This window comes from Leuciscus leuciscus (genome assembly GCF_965113295.1).
Source record: "Leuciscus leuciscus genome assembly, chromosome: 14".
Lineage (NCBI taxonomy): Eukaryota > Metazoa > Chordata > Actinopteri > Cypriniformes > Leuciscidae > Leuciscus > Leuciscus leuciscus.
In genome coordinates this window covers 12846550-12861524 of record NC_138738.1, presented here as the reverse complement: position 1 = coordinate 12861524, position 14975 = coordinate 12846550, and the positions used below count along the sequence as shown (strand labels likewise).

Below are 14975 nucleotides of genomic sequence, written 5' to 3'. Positions count from 1 at the left end.
CAAAGTAATTTGTTAAATTTTGTGATTTGTTCATGTTTACTGTTATATAGACGGCCAGATGATTGGACACTCTCAGCGGGTGGCAGTGGGACCATCTATGGCTGGGGACACAATCACAGGGGTCAGTTAGGTGGTATTGAAGGGGCCAAAGTCAAGGTTCCCACACCAACAGAAGCTCTTGCAACACTGCGACCTGTTCAGCTGATTGGTGGAGAGCAGACCTTGTTTGCTGTCACTGCTGATGGGAAAGTAAGGCTTTATCTGCTTTTTACATTTTAAAAGACTTAACATTTTTCTCTTCTCAGCTTATACATAATTAAATACAGACCTATGTTGTATAATCTCTAGTGTCAGTCACTATGTCAGCTGAATAATGTCCTTAGTAACTTGTCTTTGCTGTTCTCAGCTGTATGCTACAGGATATGGTGCCGGTGGTAGGCTGGGAATAGGAGGCACAGAGTCTGTCTCCACTCCGACCCTGCTGGAGTCAATCCAGCATGTTTTCATCCGGAAGGTGGCTGTGAACTCTGGGGGCAAGCACTGTTTGGCTCTCTCCTCTGAAGGAGAACTGTACTCCTGGGGAGAGGCTGAAGATGGGAAACTGGGTCATGGAAACAGAAGGTCAGCCTCATACTGTGGTTACTACTGTTGTCTTTTCATATGGGCACCTTGGGTTCATCTTCATGCAGTGACTTTCTGCATGCTTTCATTATTCAGCTGTTTTCCATTTTCACAATGCTTACAGAAAAGTATATTATCGGACGTGGTACCATAGTTGTACCATGATTTTTAGAACCCATACAGTGGTATTCTTTTGAAGTGTCTTTGGTTACACATTATTTCGATAGTCCACTTTAGACATTCTGTTAACTATGAGTAACTTTGTAACTACATGTCAACTACCAGTTATTAGAGTATTAGTAGACTGTCTGCTTAATATCTGCTAACACTTTATTTTTATGTTTCCCCAACATACATTCTACTGACTTAAAGTAACTTATTCTACTATCCCTAACCTAACTGTCTACTAATACTCTACTATCCCTAACCTAACTGTCTACTAATACTCTAATAAGAGTAAGTTACAAAGTGACTTGTAGTTTGTAAAATGTCTAAAGTGGACTCGTTCACAGTGTCTTTGAGTATCATGTAAATTCTGAATTTTATACCATGGGATATGTCAGAATACCATTGTATTTCTAGCTAATACCATCACTGTATAGTACCACAGTTCTTTCTGTAGTTCCTTAAAGAACCAGAAGTCATTACCCACTCAAATATGTGCGCTGGACTATCACTGATTTGTTATAGCAGCTTGTATTAATCAGTACAGTATGTGTGGTCTTTTCCCCAGCCCTTGTGACCGTCCACGCGTGATTGAGTCTCTCAGAGGTGTGGAAGTGGTGGACATTGCAGCTGGTGGGGCTCATAGTGCCTGCATCACATCCACCGGAGAGCTCTACACATGGGGGAAAGGGCGTTATGGTCGCCTTGGTCATGGAGACAGTGAGGACCAGCTTAAACCAAAACTGGTGTGTTCATTAGTCATTTTTAATGCATATTTATTTAGCATGAAAACAATGAAAATTGCAATTAGGGAATAACATAAATGTACACCTCATTTAAAAAAAATAATATAATACATTATATCATAATTTCATATTGTACTTGTATAATATTTTATATTCAGTAATTATTAGTTCATCAGCAATTGCTATGTACAATCTCTATGTTTAGAAAAATTATTTTTTAATGAGCGACTGGAAAAATTATGGAAATCCATTTATAACTTGCATAACAATAATTTTTTTAATTATTTCTAAATGATTTTTAAAATATATAAATAACTAAACTAAGCAATCAAACTGAATCACTCAAATGGGTCAGGCTTGTTAATGGTAGTTCAATTTATTTAAATTTTTTGAATATTGGAACTGGACATTTTTGAAAAGGGATAATTTTGTTAATAGTATAATATATAATGTATAATATGTGCATTGCCTGTGCATGTGTATAGGTGGAGGCTCTGCAGGGTCACCGGGTGATAGACGTTGCATGTGGCAGTGGGGACGCCCAGACTCTGTGTCTGACTGATGATGACATGGTGTGGTCATGGGGGGATGGAGACTATGGCAAATTGGGCCGAGGAGGTAGTGACGGATGTAAAGTGCCTATGAAGGTGAGACTGCTTGTGCAGATACTCAAGTGTCAAAGATTTTCTTGTTTAGTGATTCCTGTATTCACATCTCATTCTCTTTCTCTGCTTAGATTGACTCATTAACTGGGTTGGGTGTTGTGAAAGTGGAATGCGGCTCTCAGTTCTCTGTGGCTCTCACCAAGTCTGGAGCAGTTTACACATGGTAATCAATCCCTCAATACAGTTGTACCGTAAGCTTATCTTTTATTTTTATTTTTATTTTTTTTTAGGACACATATAGAGTAATTTACATGTTCATGTGTGTTTTAGGGGGAAGGGTGATTACCACAGGCTGGGACATGGCTCGGATGATCATGTTCGCAGACCCCGGCAGGTCCAGGGTTTGCAAGGCAAGAAGGTCATCGCCATAGCAACTGGTTCTCTTCACTGTGTATGCTGCACAGAGGATGGTAGGTCATCTGGACTATGTTTTTAAACCTTGTTTTTATTTGTGTTAAGCAGGCCTTTGTAACCCTTATCATAATCTTGTTTAAGATCTGTATAGGGTCTTTATAGCATTCATATTTTATATATAGGGTCCCCACATGTCCTTAAAGTCTTAAATGTAGTTGTAATTTAAGGCCATAACAAGTATTAAGTATCTTAAATGGTATAAGAAAAGTTATTAATTATAATTTCAAGATGTCTTAAATTTGGGGGCAATAAAACCGGAATTGTGAAATGGCTTGTGAATATTAAAATTCGAAAGGCGTTGATTTAATTAAATAAATTTGACCGCTGCACATTTCAAAGGAAAAGCTGTTGCACGTTCTACAAAATCGCAGTTTCAGGGCTGTTTACAAATTATGAATACAGTGCATTTATGCCAATCGATAGCTTATGCTCTACTGTTAAAGAATTATGATCATTTTTACCTTATATCGTATATATCATGCCTACAAACTCGTTGCATTTCTAAAAAGTGCAGCTGCATTGTAAACGGGTTACCAGGGTAATCACTATATTTCTGCGCCATCTGCAGAAATAAAGCGCCGTCTGCATTTTCATTCAGCCGGTGGATTGAAAAGAAGATAAATTTTTTAGAATTAGGATATAAATCATATTTTAAATAATATAAATGTACTCATTTAGAATTTTGACTCAAAAAATGGTTTAAGGCTGAAATGTGAGGTTTAACATTTTGTTTTTGTCAAAACCTTTATTATTTGAATGGTAAAGTTGTTAAAATAATTTTTTGAGATTATGCTCTACCCATCTCATATATGGTATTCATTTTATTTGTGCAGGTCTTAAAAAGCCTTAAAATGCAGATACTCTATATATAGCTATTTAGTATTTTCTTTTGTCTGGCACCTTTTTGTGAAGTATATGCTAATAACATGAATGTAAACACACAGGGGAAGTGTACACATGGGGTGACAATGATGAGGGTCAGCTCGGCGATGGGACCACCAATGCTATTCAGCGGCCTAGGCTGGTGGCAGCACTGCAGGGCAAGAAGATCAACCGCGTGGCTTGTGGCTCAGCACACACACTTGCCTGGTCCACTAGTAAACCTACCAATGCTGGAAAACTGCCTGCTCAGGTACCATGCCACCAAATATAACTCAGACTACAAAGACGTTTCAAAGAACTAAATATTTAACCATTCAGCCTTTTAAATGTGCTAAATGCTGCATGTAAATAATTAAATGCTTGTCTGTAGGTTCCTATGGAGTACAACCACTTGCAGGAGATTGCCATCATAGGCCTGAGGAACCGATTACTGCTACTTCACCACATCTCGGAGCTCTTCTGCCCCTGCATCCCAATGTTTGACCTGGAAGGACGACTGGGCGAGACTGGACACGGTGTCTCCGTTGGCTTTGACACACTCCGTGGAATCCTCATATCACAGGGCAAGGTGAGGATATTTTAAAGGAGTATTATTTATTTTAATTACAACTCTTACTTACAAAATTGAATTTTTTTATGTCTATAGGAGGCAGCATTCCGTAAGGTTGTGCAGGCCACTATGGTTAGAGACCGACAGCATGGCCCAGTGGTGGAGCTGAACAGGATACAGGTACACGTGCTTTAAAAACTACTCGCTTGATTTGAGATTTGCATTCAACCATATCCTAATTTGGCCTCAAATACAGTAAATTTCACTGTCTTAACTAAATAAATTGTGTATTTATAACATTTAAAATGTGTTGCATATTTGCAATAAACAGGTGCTCATGACAGTAAATTAAATAGTTGAATGAATGAATGAATGAGGCATTTATATAGCGCTTTCATATGTACTACTGTACACCCAAAGCGCTTTACAATCATATCAGGGGATCTCTCCTCAACCACCACCAGTGTGCAGCATCCACTTGGATGATGCGACAGCAGCCACAGTACAACGGCGCCAGTGCGCTCATCACACACCAGCTATAGGTGGAGAGAGGAGAGAGAGTGATAGAGCCAATTCAATGTAAGGGGATTATTAGGAGGCCATGATTGGTAAGGGCCAATGGGTGGAATGTGGCCAGGACACCGGGGTTACACCCCTACTCTTTACGAGAAATGCCATGGGATTTTTAATGACCACAGAGAGTCAGGACCTCGGTTTTACGTCTCATCCGAAGGACAGTTACCCACAAGTTGTTGTTGTTATTATGATGTTTCAACATTATAAGAATTTTTTGTAAAATTGTTTTGTTTTTGTTTTTTTCATTAGTAAGAATCAGACGATTATTCTTTGTTGCAATTTTAAAATGTATTTAAATGTATTTGGACCAAAAAATATTGGACCTTATTTCCTCACCAAAGCAAATTTTTACTTGCGTTTCCCACTTGGTTTGAGAGTTCATTAGGATGGTAAGCAGAATCCAAAATGAACAATTACTTTTAATGGGCAAAAATAGCTTGCGGGTCCTCCGTAAAATTGTCTCCCTTTCCCTAATCACCGAAATTACGATTGCATTTTCTGCGTCTTCCTGTCGGCATGGACACACAAGTGCTGTGTACACCATTTGATTAACTCATTTTATTTTCGTTACCATTTTGAGTGAGAGTTAGCAGCCCTAAATCTTAATATTTTGAGAGATGTTCATTAAACATCATATGAATTTGTGATTTATTTTTGGACCTGCTCATCATGAGATTTACCCCCAAATATGTATCTTCATGGGTCCAGTGTCCCTCTAATATTAGGGCCCCTGGAGTCTGGCAGGGATCTGCTGGAAATCTTAAGAGTGGTGTTTATACAGTACTTCAGAGCAGAAGTGCTGCTGTATATGGAGAAGCCTGTAATAATTAATCCTTTCTCATTCTTTGTATCAGGTCAAGCGTTCCCGCAGTAAAGGAGGACTGGCAGGGCCAGATGGCACCAAGTCAGTGTTTGGGCAAATGTGTGCGAAGATGAGCTCTTTCAGCCCTGACAGTCTTTTGCTGCCACACCGGGTCTGGAAGGTCAAGTTTGTGGGTGAGTTTGTACTTAGAGAGGGATGATTCTACATGAAAGAGTGGAATTGGTGGGGAACAGACCCTTAGATCATGGCCCATCTACACCATGTTTCTGACATTGTGTGTGTTTGTAGGCGAGTCGGTCGATGACTGTGGTGGTGGATACAGTGAATCTATTGCTGAAATGTGTGAGGAACTACAGAACGGTCTCACTCCTCTCCTCATCGTCACTCCTAATGGGCGAGACGAGTCGGGAGCAAACAGAGATTGCTTCCTGCTCAACCCAGCTGCCAAGTCCCCTCTGCATATCAGCATGTTCCGCTTCCTAGGTACCACCTGCTTGTGTTTCCTAAACTAAAAATACTTTCAAGTCTTTATGGGAAGTCTATAATTTCACAGCTATATTATTTCCCTTCATTAGATCTGTTGGTATACCATTATGTTTTTATTTGTGTACAGGGGTGCTCCTTGGCATAGCAATCCGAACAGGAAGTCCTCTAAGTCTGTACCTGGCTGAACCTGTGTGGAAACAGCTGGCAGGCATGAACCTGACCATTGCTGATCTCAGTGAGGTAATAATAATAATATTTCATTACATTTATATAGCGCTTTTCTCTGCACTCAAAGCACTTAACCATAGAATGGGGAATCTCCTCAACCACCACCAATGTGCAGCATCCACCTGGATGATGCAACGGCAGCCATATTGCGCCAGAATGCCCACCACACACCAGCTTATTGGTGGAGGAGAGACAGAGTGATGAAGCCAATTAGTGTGTGTGTATATATATATATATATATATATATATATATATATATATATATATATATATATATATATATATATATATATATATATATATATATATATATATATATATATATATATATTAGGGGTGTAACGATACGCGTATTCGTATCGAACCTTTCGGTTCGGTTTTCGGTACTTCGTTGGACCATTTTTTCTGCCGACCAAAATTTCGTTATTTCAAATGAAGGCGCGGCGCGGGTGGCAAGCGCGCTCATAGAGGCTGGCGCGACCACAACATCAACTGGCAAATGCAATGTAAGGAACGAAACTGAGCTACTCTTATTGTGTTTGTGTGGACCGTTTATCAGTTTTGACCTGTGAAGCGGGACTCGCGAGCCCTATGCGCGAGCCTGATCAAGCAACACCACACAGCGCTAAGAGATCCAGACCAGTAAAGAAAGCATTTGAATTTCAAGTGCTTTTTGAATTCGCCACTGAAGTAATAACATCGCTGCGAGATCTAGTGAGAAACATGCACATTTCTCTGTTATTAACGGATCAAACAGCGCTGACGTGGAAACCAGGAAGAAACATCGTGCCATGAATGAACTGGCCGGTGTCCACAGATCAGCAACATTCACCGTGGAATGGATTTGCTGTAGTAACACTAACTGCAAGGTATGGAAGTTTGTCAGGAATAGTGGGCCATAATGCTTTCAAGTAACATTACGTCTGTTTTATTTTGACATTATGAATACAATTGCTGCCCTCAAATGTTAATCTGAACTAAAATAAACCTTTGTTTATATAACTAGCCTACTACTACAATATTACATTTCATTTTGTCCATGGAGCTATTTTGTTTTATATGCTCATAAGAAGAGTCAAGTATAGCTCCATTATTGCTCAGTAAAAATACTGAGAATGTTAAAAATACTTTATGATGTTAGTTTCATTAAATAAAATAATAATGAAAAAAAATTTAATTCAAGGAAATTTCTCTGCCATTTATTTATTTTTGCTGTAGCCTATGGAAACATACCGAACCGAACCGTACCGAACCGTGACACAAGTGTATCGTATCGAACCGAACCGTGAATTTTGTGAACCGTTACACCCCTAATATATATATATATATATATATATATATATATATATATATATATATATATATATTAGTACTGTGCAAAAGTCTTAGGCATGTTAATACCCCCCCCCCCCAGTTTTAAGTCAGTTATTTATATCTTTTGCTGTAGTGTGTCAGTAGGAAATATCAGTTTACATGTCCAAACATTCTTTTTACCATTAATTGTAATAATCCAGCGAGATTTATGTATGCACAAGGAGTCTAACAACAGCCGGTATTATCTGATCTAACCATCATCGAGTCCGTCTGTGATTACATGAAGAAACAGAAAAAACTGAGACAGACTAAATCCAGAAGAACTGCGGGAACGTCTCCGAGATGCTTGAAGAAACCTTTTGCACAGTACTATATATTTATCTCACTATTCTGGGGCGTTAGGACCCACACAGACCACGGGGTGAGCGCCCCCTGCTGGCCTGACTAACACCTCCTCTAGCAGCAACCTGGTTTTCCCAGGAAGTCTGTCTGTCTGTGAGAAACCAAGGTTATCATTAACTGAAATTATTACAAATTAAAACCTAGATTTTTTTTTTTTTTTGGTTAAATAAAAAATATAATTTGTAGTGTTATTTGTTTTTGTTTTTTGGGGGGGCAGGGAGAGGGGGTTGGTGTTTTCTTTTTCTTTTTTTCTCTCTTCTTCCAATCAGTACATCAGGATTACATGACAAGGTATGTCTGTAGTTGGAGCTTATGGCAAGGCCTCTTGAATCCATTATATAAATGAATGGAATGAGAGCACATACCTCTTGTGCATTTTGTACATTTGTTCTGATGGTGGTCAGCTGACATAGATGCCAGTCATAAACCTACCACCTTTGATGCATATATACTGTAAGCAGCTTTCTCTAAATCTACAGTATGTGGCATGTTTGTGCTACAGTAAAACTGCATTTCTCAGCAGTTGCTTACATCAAATTACAGGAATGTTATGCAGTTATACAAATATTACTGTTTTAGTTGAACGATCTCTGAGATATAAAGTGTGTGAGTGTGCGCACTTGCACGTGTGATGTGCAAAAATGAATGCGAGTGTATGCATCTCCTGCGTTCACGCTGAGATCATGTGTTGCTGAGACGTCTGTAGTGATGGCGTTTCTCAACGAAGGATGTCTCTTGCTCACAGAGCAGCTGTTGTTTGTTGCTTTTGCCTGGAGATATCAGAAAGGTTAAAGAGAAAGATTACCAAGCACAAGACAACAGTGAGACTCTGACTATGATGCACTCTAAAACACCCACACATTCCTTTCATTCCTTTTTTATCGTCATTTGCACAGGTTCAGATTATCTTTAATCATCTTTGTTGAATGAATCTTGAATAAACCTAAGTCATGGACACATTCTCTTGCTAGATCACTCAGATCATCCAACTACAACTTGAAGGATTTCTGGTACCTAAATCTGAAAAGTGGCAAACTTTTATTTAAATTCACTGTAGTTTAAAGTTTGGAGTTTGTAAGATTTTGAAAGAATTATCTTAATATTTTACAATATTACGGTTTTGATAAACACAGTCATTTTCACATCAGATCACAATTTAAAATAGTCTTCTATTTTAATATATTTTAAAAATGTAATTTATTCCTGTGATTTCAAAGCAGAATTTTCACATAATCCTTCAGAAATTATAAAAAATAAAAAATAAAATTCAAATATGCTGATTTGGTGCTTAAGAAACATTTCCTATTATTATCAATGTTGAAAACAGTTGTGCTGCTTAATATTTTTGTGGAAATCGTAATACTTTTTTCAGGATTTTTGATGAATCGAAAGTTTGAAGAACAGCATTTAAATAGAAATATTATGTAACATAACAAATATCTTTACTGTCACATTTGATCAGTTTAAGGCCAAATTAAAGTATTCATTTGTTTAAAAAAAATCTTCCCTTTGTCCTTTTGAGCTGTGTGTGTGTATATATATATATATATATATATATATAGTATATTTATTGAAATAAAGTTTTGCTTGCTTTTTTAATATTTTTAATCCAACCTCACATTCCTTTTGTGTTAGGTGGACAAGGACTTCATCCCCGGTCTGATGTATATCCGAGATAACGAGGCATCTGCGGAGGAGTTTGAGGCTATGCCCTTGCCCTTCACTGTGCCCAGTGCCTGTGGACAGGAAGTCCAACTTAGCTCCAAATATTCCCACATCACCTTAGAGAACCGAAGCGAATATGTACGGCTAGCAATAAACTACAGGTGGGACTAATTTGAGAGAAAAAAAGTGTTACCAACACATTCTGAGAAAATAAATAAATAAATATTACTGGTATGTTGTTGTTTTGTTCTTCCAGGCTGCATGAGTACGATGAGCAGGTGTCGGCAGTAAGGGAAGGTATGGCACGTGTGGTACCGGTGCCTCTCCTCTCTCTCTTTACCGGCTATGAGCTGGAGACCATGGTGAGTGTGTCTTCAACAGAAACGCACACTGAGCAAATATGTTGTCAGGAGTTCTTGTTAGACTTCATGTCACGTGTTTGTGTTGTCTAGGTGTGTGGTAGCCCGGACATCCCCCTGCACCTGCTCAAATCTGTGGCCACGTATAAGGGGGTGGAGCCCACATCTCCTCTGATCCAGTGGTTCTGGGAGGTGATGGAGTCTTTCTCTAACACAGAACGCTCGCTCTTCCTCAGGTTCGTCTGGGGTCGCACGCGCCTCCCCAGGACCATTGCGGACTTCCGTGGACGGGACTTTGTGGTGCAGGTAACTTGTGACTTTGAAAAGTGTCAATAAAAGGAATAGTTCCCCCCCAAAATTTAAATCTACCCACCCATATGTCAATCCAAACCCAAATTAATTCTTTCTGCTGTCAAAATGAATGTATATATAGTTATATATATAGTGTGTGTGTGTATGTATGTGTGTATACACACACACACACACACACACACACACACACACACACACACACACACACACACACACACACACACACACACACACACACACACACACACACACACACATATATATACATACAAACATACATACATACATATATATGTATATATATATGTATATGTGTATATATACATATGTATATATATGTGTGTGTGTGTATACACACACATATATACACACACACACACACACACACACACACACACACACACACACACACACACACACACACACAGAGTATATGTATGTATGTCTCAGTGGCGTGCTGCCCATATAAGCTCTGAATTCTCTGCATACCTAAGCCATTCATGGACTTGCTGATTAGTATTAACACTATAAATTACTATAAATTCCCTTGTTTGTGGTGTACCATAAAGCTTACACGATAAAATGTTGGCAATTATATGTATGTAACTCTCCGTCATTTATTTATGTGCCAAACAAGCATAATTTTCTTCAAATCTGCCACTCACTGATAGTTCCGGGTAAGCGGATCCACAGCAGCTTTGGCACCTACGCTCTGTTGTTATGTATCGTCATCACTGTCCCGCGTTCGCATTGGTTTGTTGGCATATGGTGGATTTAATGCGCAGGGAAAGCTGTCCGCGGATCGCTCGCCCCAGAGGAAAAATGTGCTGCTGCTGCCAGATCTCGATCAACGAAAATCATATTGTGTTTGATACAAGACTAACTAGACTAAATCCAGTGAAAAAAAGTCTTAACTGAAACTACGTATTTTCATAGTATTTTATTTTCTCCACACGAAAACTTACAAACCATTTAAAAGAATAATTATATTTGTATTATACTTACATTTATTCTGATGATATTTTAACTCAACACCTGACTCAATTCAACAGCTTTTAATGGGTGCTTGTGAAGGCATCAACAGGTAAATGTTGGCTACTTATAATGGTCAAATATATTAGGAAACTTTTAGCTGTGTTGCAATGTGTCATGAGAGTAAGCAACTGAGCAGCTCTGTCTAGAGCAAACGTGCTGATTATAAACCCATCCAACGTGCACCATGTGTGTGTGTTATAAAATATAATGGCTCATTTTTTGAGTTTTTGCCCTATTTGTCCAGGTTCTGGATAAATACAACCCACCCGACCATTTCCTCCCTGAGTCCTACACCTGCTTCTTCCTGCTCAAGCTGCCTCGCTACTCCTGTAAGCTAGTCTTGGAGGAGAAACTCAAATACGCCATTCACTTCTGCAAGTCCATTGACACGGATGACTACGCACGGATTGCTTTGAGCGGTGAACCCGCCGCTGATGACAGCAGTGACGACTCTGACAATGAGGATGCGGACTCGTTTGCTTCCGACTCCACACAGGATTACCTGACAGGACACTGAACTCTTAACCCCTGGTTAAACTCTGTATCACAAACAAACACACACACACACACACACACACACACACACACAGTGTGGTCTTGAAAATAAGCTGACAAGAAGAAAAAGTTCAAATGAAAACTGAATCGAAGATGTTTGTTTTAACCTCACTTATTAATATGTGCATAGACACAAATACAACTAAATGAAGAGAAATATGTGTATATCATTATGTGCAATTAGCTTTAAAGCACTATAAGCTGGTGAAAAGCAAGATAGAGAGATTGTTGTTTTTTTTTATCTTTGTTGTGAAGAGAACCAGGAAGAGAGGAGAAACTACACATCTCTTTGTGTTAAACGTTGTGCTCACGTTTTATTACAGAGGACAGACCGCTTAGCCTAGCACTGTGGTAGACGACTCCTGACAGGCGTCTCTGTAAAGATCTTCACATCAATTTTGTGTTAAATAGCTAGTATTATGAATTTTAGCTTCGCCTCTTTATTTGGAAACAGCAGTGTTTCTTCAAGAACCTTTTTAACTTGGAGCAGGACATTTTGTGTTCTCATTTGATCAGTGGAAGCCTGATCAGGGGTTGTTTTTAGTTCGTCGGTCACTGTATCCTCTCCTCCCATAATGTATCTGCACTGTTCTCCTTATGGAATGTATATAATTTGATTGTGCCATGTGTTTATGAGAAATCTCATTCCCATGTTATAAATAAATGGTAATTTCTGTTAATAAATTTAAACCAAATTTCTCTTGTAAGTTTATTGTTGTTGTTTTTTATATTTTGAATTTAAATAATTGTATATTTTTGTGTTTGTATTGCAAATTTGAATTGGGGGAAAATGTTATACATTTTAAAAAGGGAGGAAAAAACATACTAGCTGATAACGATGTAGTCTAAATTTATCAGTCAAAATATTTGTCAATATATTATTTGAAACTCGCACAGCATTTTTTTCTTTCTAAATTACATTATTTATATATATATATATATATATATATACACACACACACAGTGGGTACGGAAAGTATTCAGACCCCCTTACATTTTTCACTCTTTGTTATATTGCAGCCATTTGCTAAAATCATTTAAGTTCATTTTTTTTCCCCTCATTATTGTACACACAGCACTCCATATTGACAGAAAAACACAGAATTGTTGACATTTTTGCACATTTATTAAAAAAGAAAAACTGAAATATCACATGGTCCTAAGTATTCAGACCCTTTGCTCAGTATTTAGTAGAAGCACCCTTTTGATCTAATACAGCCATGAGTCTTTTTGGGAAAGATGCAACAAGTTTTTCACACCTGGATTTGGGTATCCTCTGCCATTCCTCCTTGCAGATCCTCTCCAGTTCTGTCAGGTTGGATGGTAAACGTTGGTGGACAGCCATTTTCAGGTCTCTCCAGAGATGCTCAATTGGGTTTAAGTCAGGGCTCTGGCTGGGCCATTCAAGAACAGTCACGGAGTTGTTGTGAAACCACTCCTTCGTTATTTTAGCTGTGTACTTAGGGTCATTGTCTTGTTGGAAGGCGAACCTTCGGCCCAGTTTGAGGTCCAGAGCACTCTGGAGAAGGTTTTCGCACAGCATGATGCTGCCACCACCATGCTTCACTGTTGAGACTGTATTGGACAGGTGATGAGCAGTGCCTGGTTTTCTCCACACGTACCGCTTAGAATTAAGGCCAAAAAGTTCTATCTTGGTCTCATCAGACCAGAGAATCTTATTTATCACCATCTTGGAGTCCTTCAGGTGTGCTTTCATGTGTCTTGCACTGAGGAGAGGCTTCCGTCGGGCCACTCTGCCATAAAGCCCCGACTGGTGGATGGCTGCAGTGATGGTTGACTTACTACAACTTTCTCCCATCTCCCGACTGCATCTCTGGAGCTCAGCCACAGTGATCTTTGGGTTCTTCTTTACCTCTCTCACCAAGGCTCTTCTCCCCGATAGCTCAGTTTGGCCGGACGGCCAGCTCTAGGAAGGGTTCTGGTCGTCCCAAACGTCTTCCATTTAAGGATTATGGAGCCCACTGTGCTCTTAGGAACCTTAAGTGCAGCAGACATTTTTTTGTAACCTTGGCCAGATCTGTGCCTTGCCACAATTCTGTCTCTGAGCTCTTCAGGCAGTTCCTTTGACCTCATGATTCTCATTTGCTCTGACATGCACTGTGAGCTTTTAAGGTCTTATATAGACAGGTGTGTGGCTTTCCTAATCAAGTCCAATCAGTATAATCAAACACAGCTGGACTCAAATGAAGGTGTAGAACCATCTCAGAGAATGTCTAATAAGGCGAGAAGTTTCACTCTCAGTACACTTCCGGCTTCTGAACTGGTTGCAGTTCCCCTCTGATTCCATATGAGGACGCTCACAGGACGAGTGCAGAATGAATGGAGGTCTATGGCGCTATAGCCATCAAAATCCACTCTTCTCAGGATATAATTTTTTGTCTAGTAATTTGAATGTTGTATTCGAAAGGAGATGCAAAGAAATTACACATTGCTGGGTGTAAGATTTTTTAGAGTCACTTATTTGCTTTAAAAAGTATTTTAAAGTGTCAATGACGTCATACACATCGTACGACCAGAGATACTGCTTTACGGCAGTCCTTCAGTCACTTTGGTGCTTTCGCGCTCTGCACTTTCTTTTCTCTCGAGGCATCGACAACACAGCTGACAGGTAAATACACGTGCTAGAAGAGTTTTTGTTTTGTTTGTTTCTGGTCCCGCTTCGGATGCCACGATACCATCAAGCGGTGTCTCTGGTTGTAATCAGTCCTTCACTGACCAATCAGCGTTCATTAGTAGAATGCTAGCGTGTTATGGGCAACAACAACTCAACCTGTAAGAAATCGAAAGAACATAAGTACTCGTTCATTCAACGTTAGACCCATGTTGAACTTGCAAAACCTACAATCAAATCTGACATTTCTCAACGGCAATCGGGTGAAAGAGACAAATTTAGCCGTCTAGCCCCATAGACTCCCATTCATTTTGCACTCATGGGCGATTGCCTCCAGTGGAACTCTGGTGGAACTACAACCAAAATTCGGTACAATAGGACTTAATAGGGAGTGGGCAGGCTCTCCGTAGATGGGCTCTGACCATCTCAAGGATGATCAGAAGAAATGGACAGCACCTGAGTTAAATATATGAGTGTCACAGCAAAGGGCCTGCATACTTAGGACCATGTGATATTTCAGTTTTTCTTTTTTAATAAATGTGCAA

At 39.3% G+C, this 14975-nt stretch overlaps 1 protein-coding gene across 1 annotated transcript in view; it reads left to right on the top strand.

Annotated features, from left to right (window-relative positions):
- The window catches only part of herc2 (HECT and RLD domain containing E3 ubiquitin protein ligase 2), a 69401-nt gene extending 56896 nt beyond the window's left edge, over window positions 1-12505 (top strand). Inside the window, exons 77-92 of the mRNA XM_082137227.1 lie at window positions 51-249; window positions 407-621; window positions 1355-1532; window positions 2018-2179; window positions 2269-2360; window positions 2468-2607; window positions 3556-3743; window positions 3864-4061; window positions 4140-4223; window positions 5474-5615; window positions 5731-5925; window positions 6056-6168; window positions 9508-9698; window positions 9794-9899; window positions 9990-10202; window positions 11488-12505. Of these exons, the coding sequence (XP_081993353.1) occupies window positions 51-249; window positions 407-621; window positions 1355-1532; window positions 2018-2179; window positions 2269-2360; window positions 2468-2607; window positions 3556-3743; window positions 3864-4061; window positions 4140-4223; window positions 5474-5615; window positions 5731-5925; window positions 6056-6168; window positions 9508-9698; window positions 9794-9899; window positions 9990-10202; window positions 11488-11760 (2689 nt within the window). The 3' untranslated portion in view covers window positions 11761-12505. The remainder of the gene's footprint in view (window positions 1-50; window positions 250-406; window positions 622-1354; window positions 1533-2017; window positions 2180-2268; window positions 2361-2467; window positions 2608-3555; window positions 3744-3863; window positions 4062-4139; window positions 4224-5473; window positions 5616-5730; window positions 5926-6055; window positions 6169-9507; window positions 9699-9793; window positions 9900-9989; window positions 10203-11487) is intronic.
- The last annotated feature ends 2470 nt before the right edge of the window (window positions 12506-14975 follow it).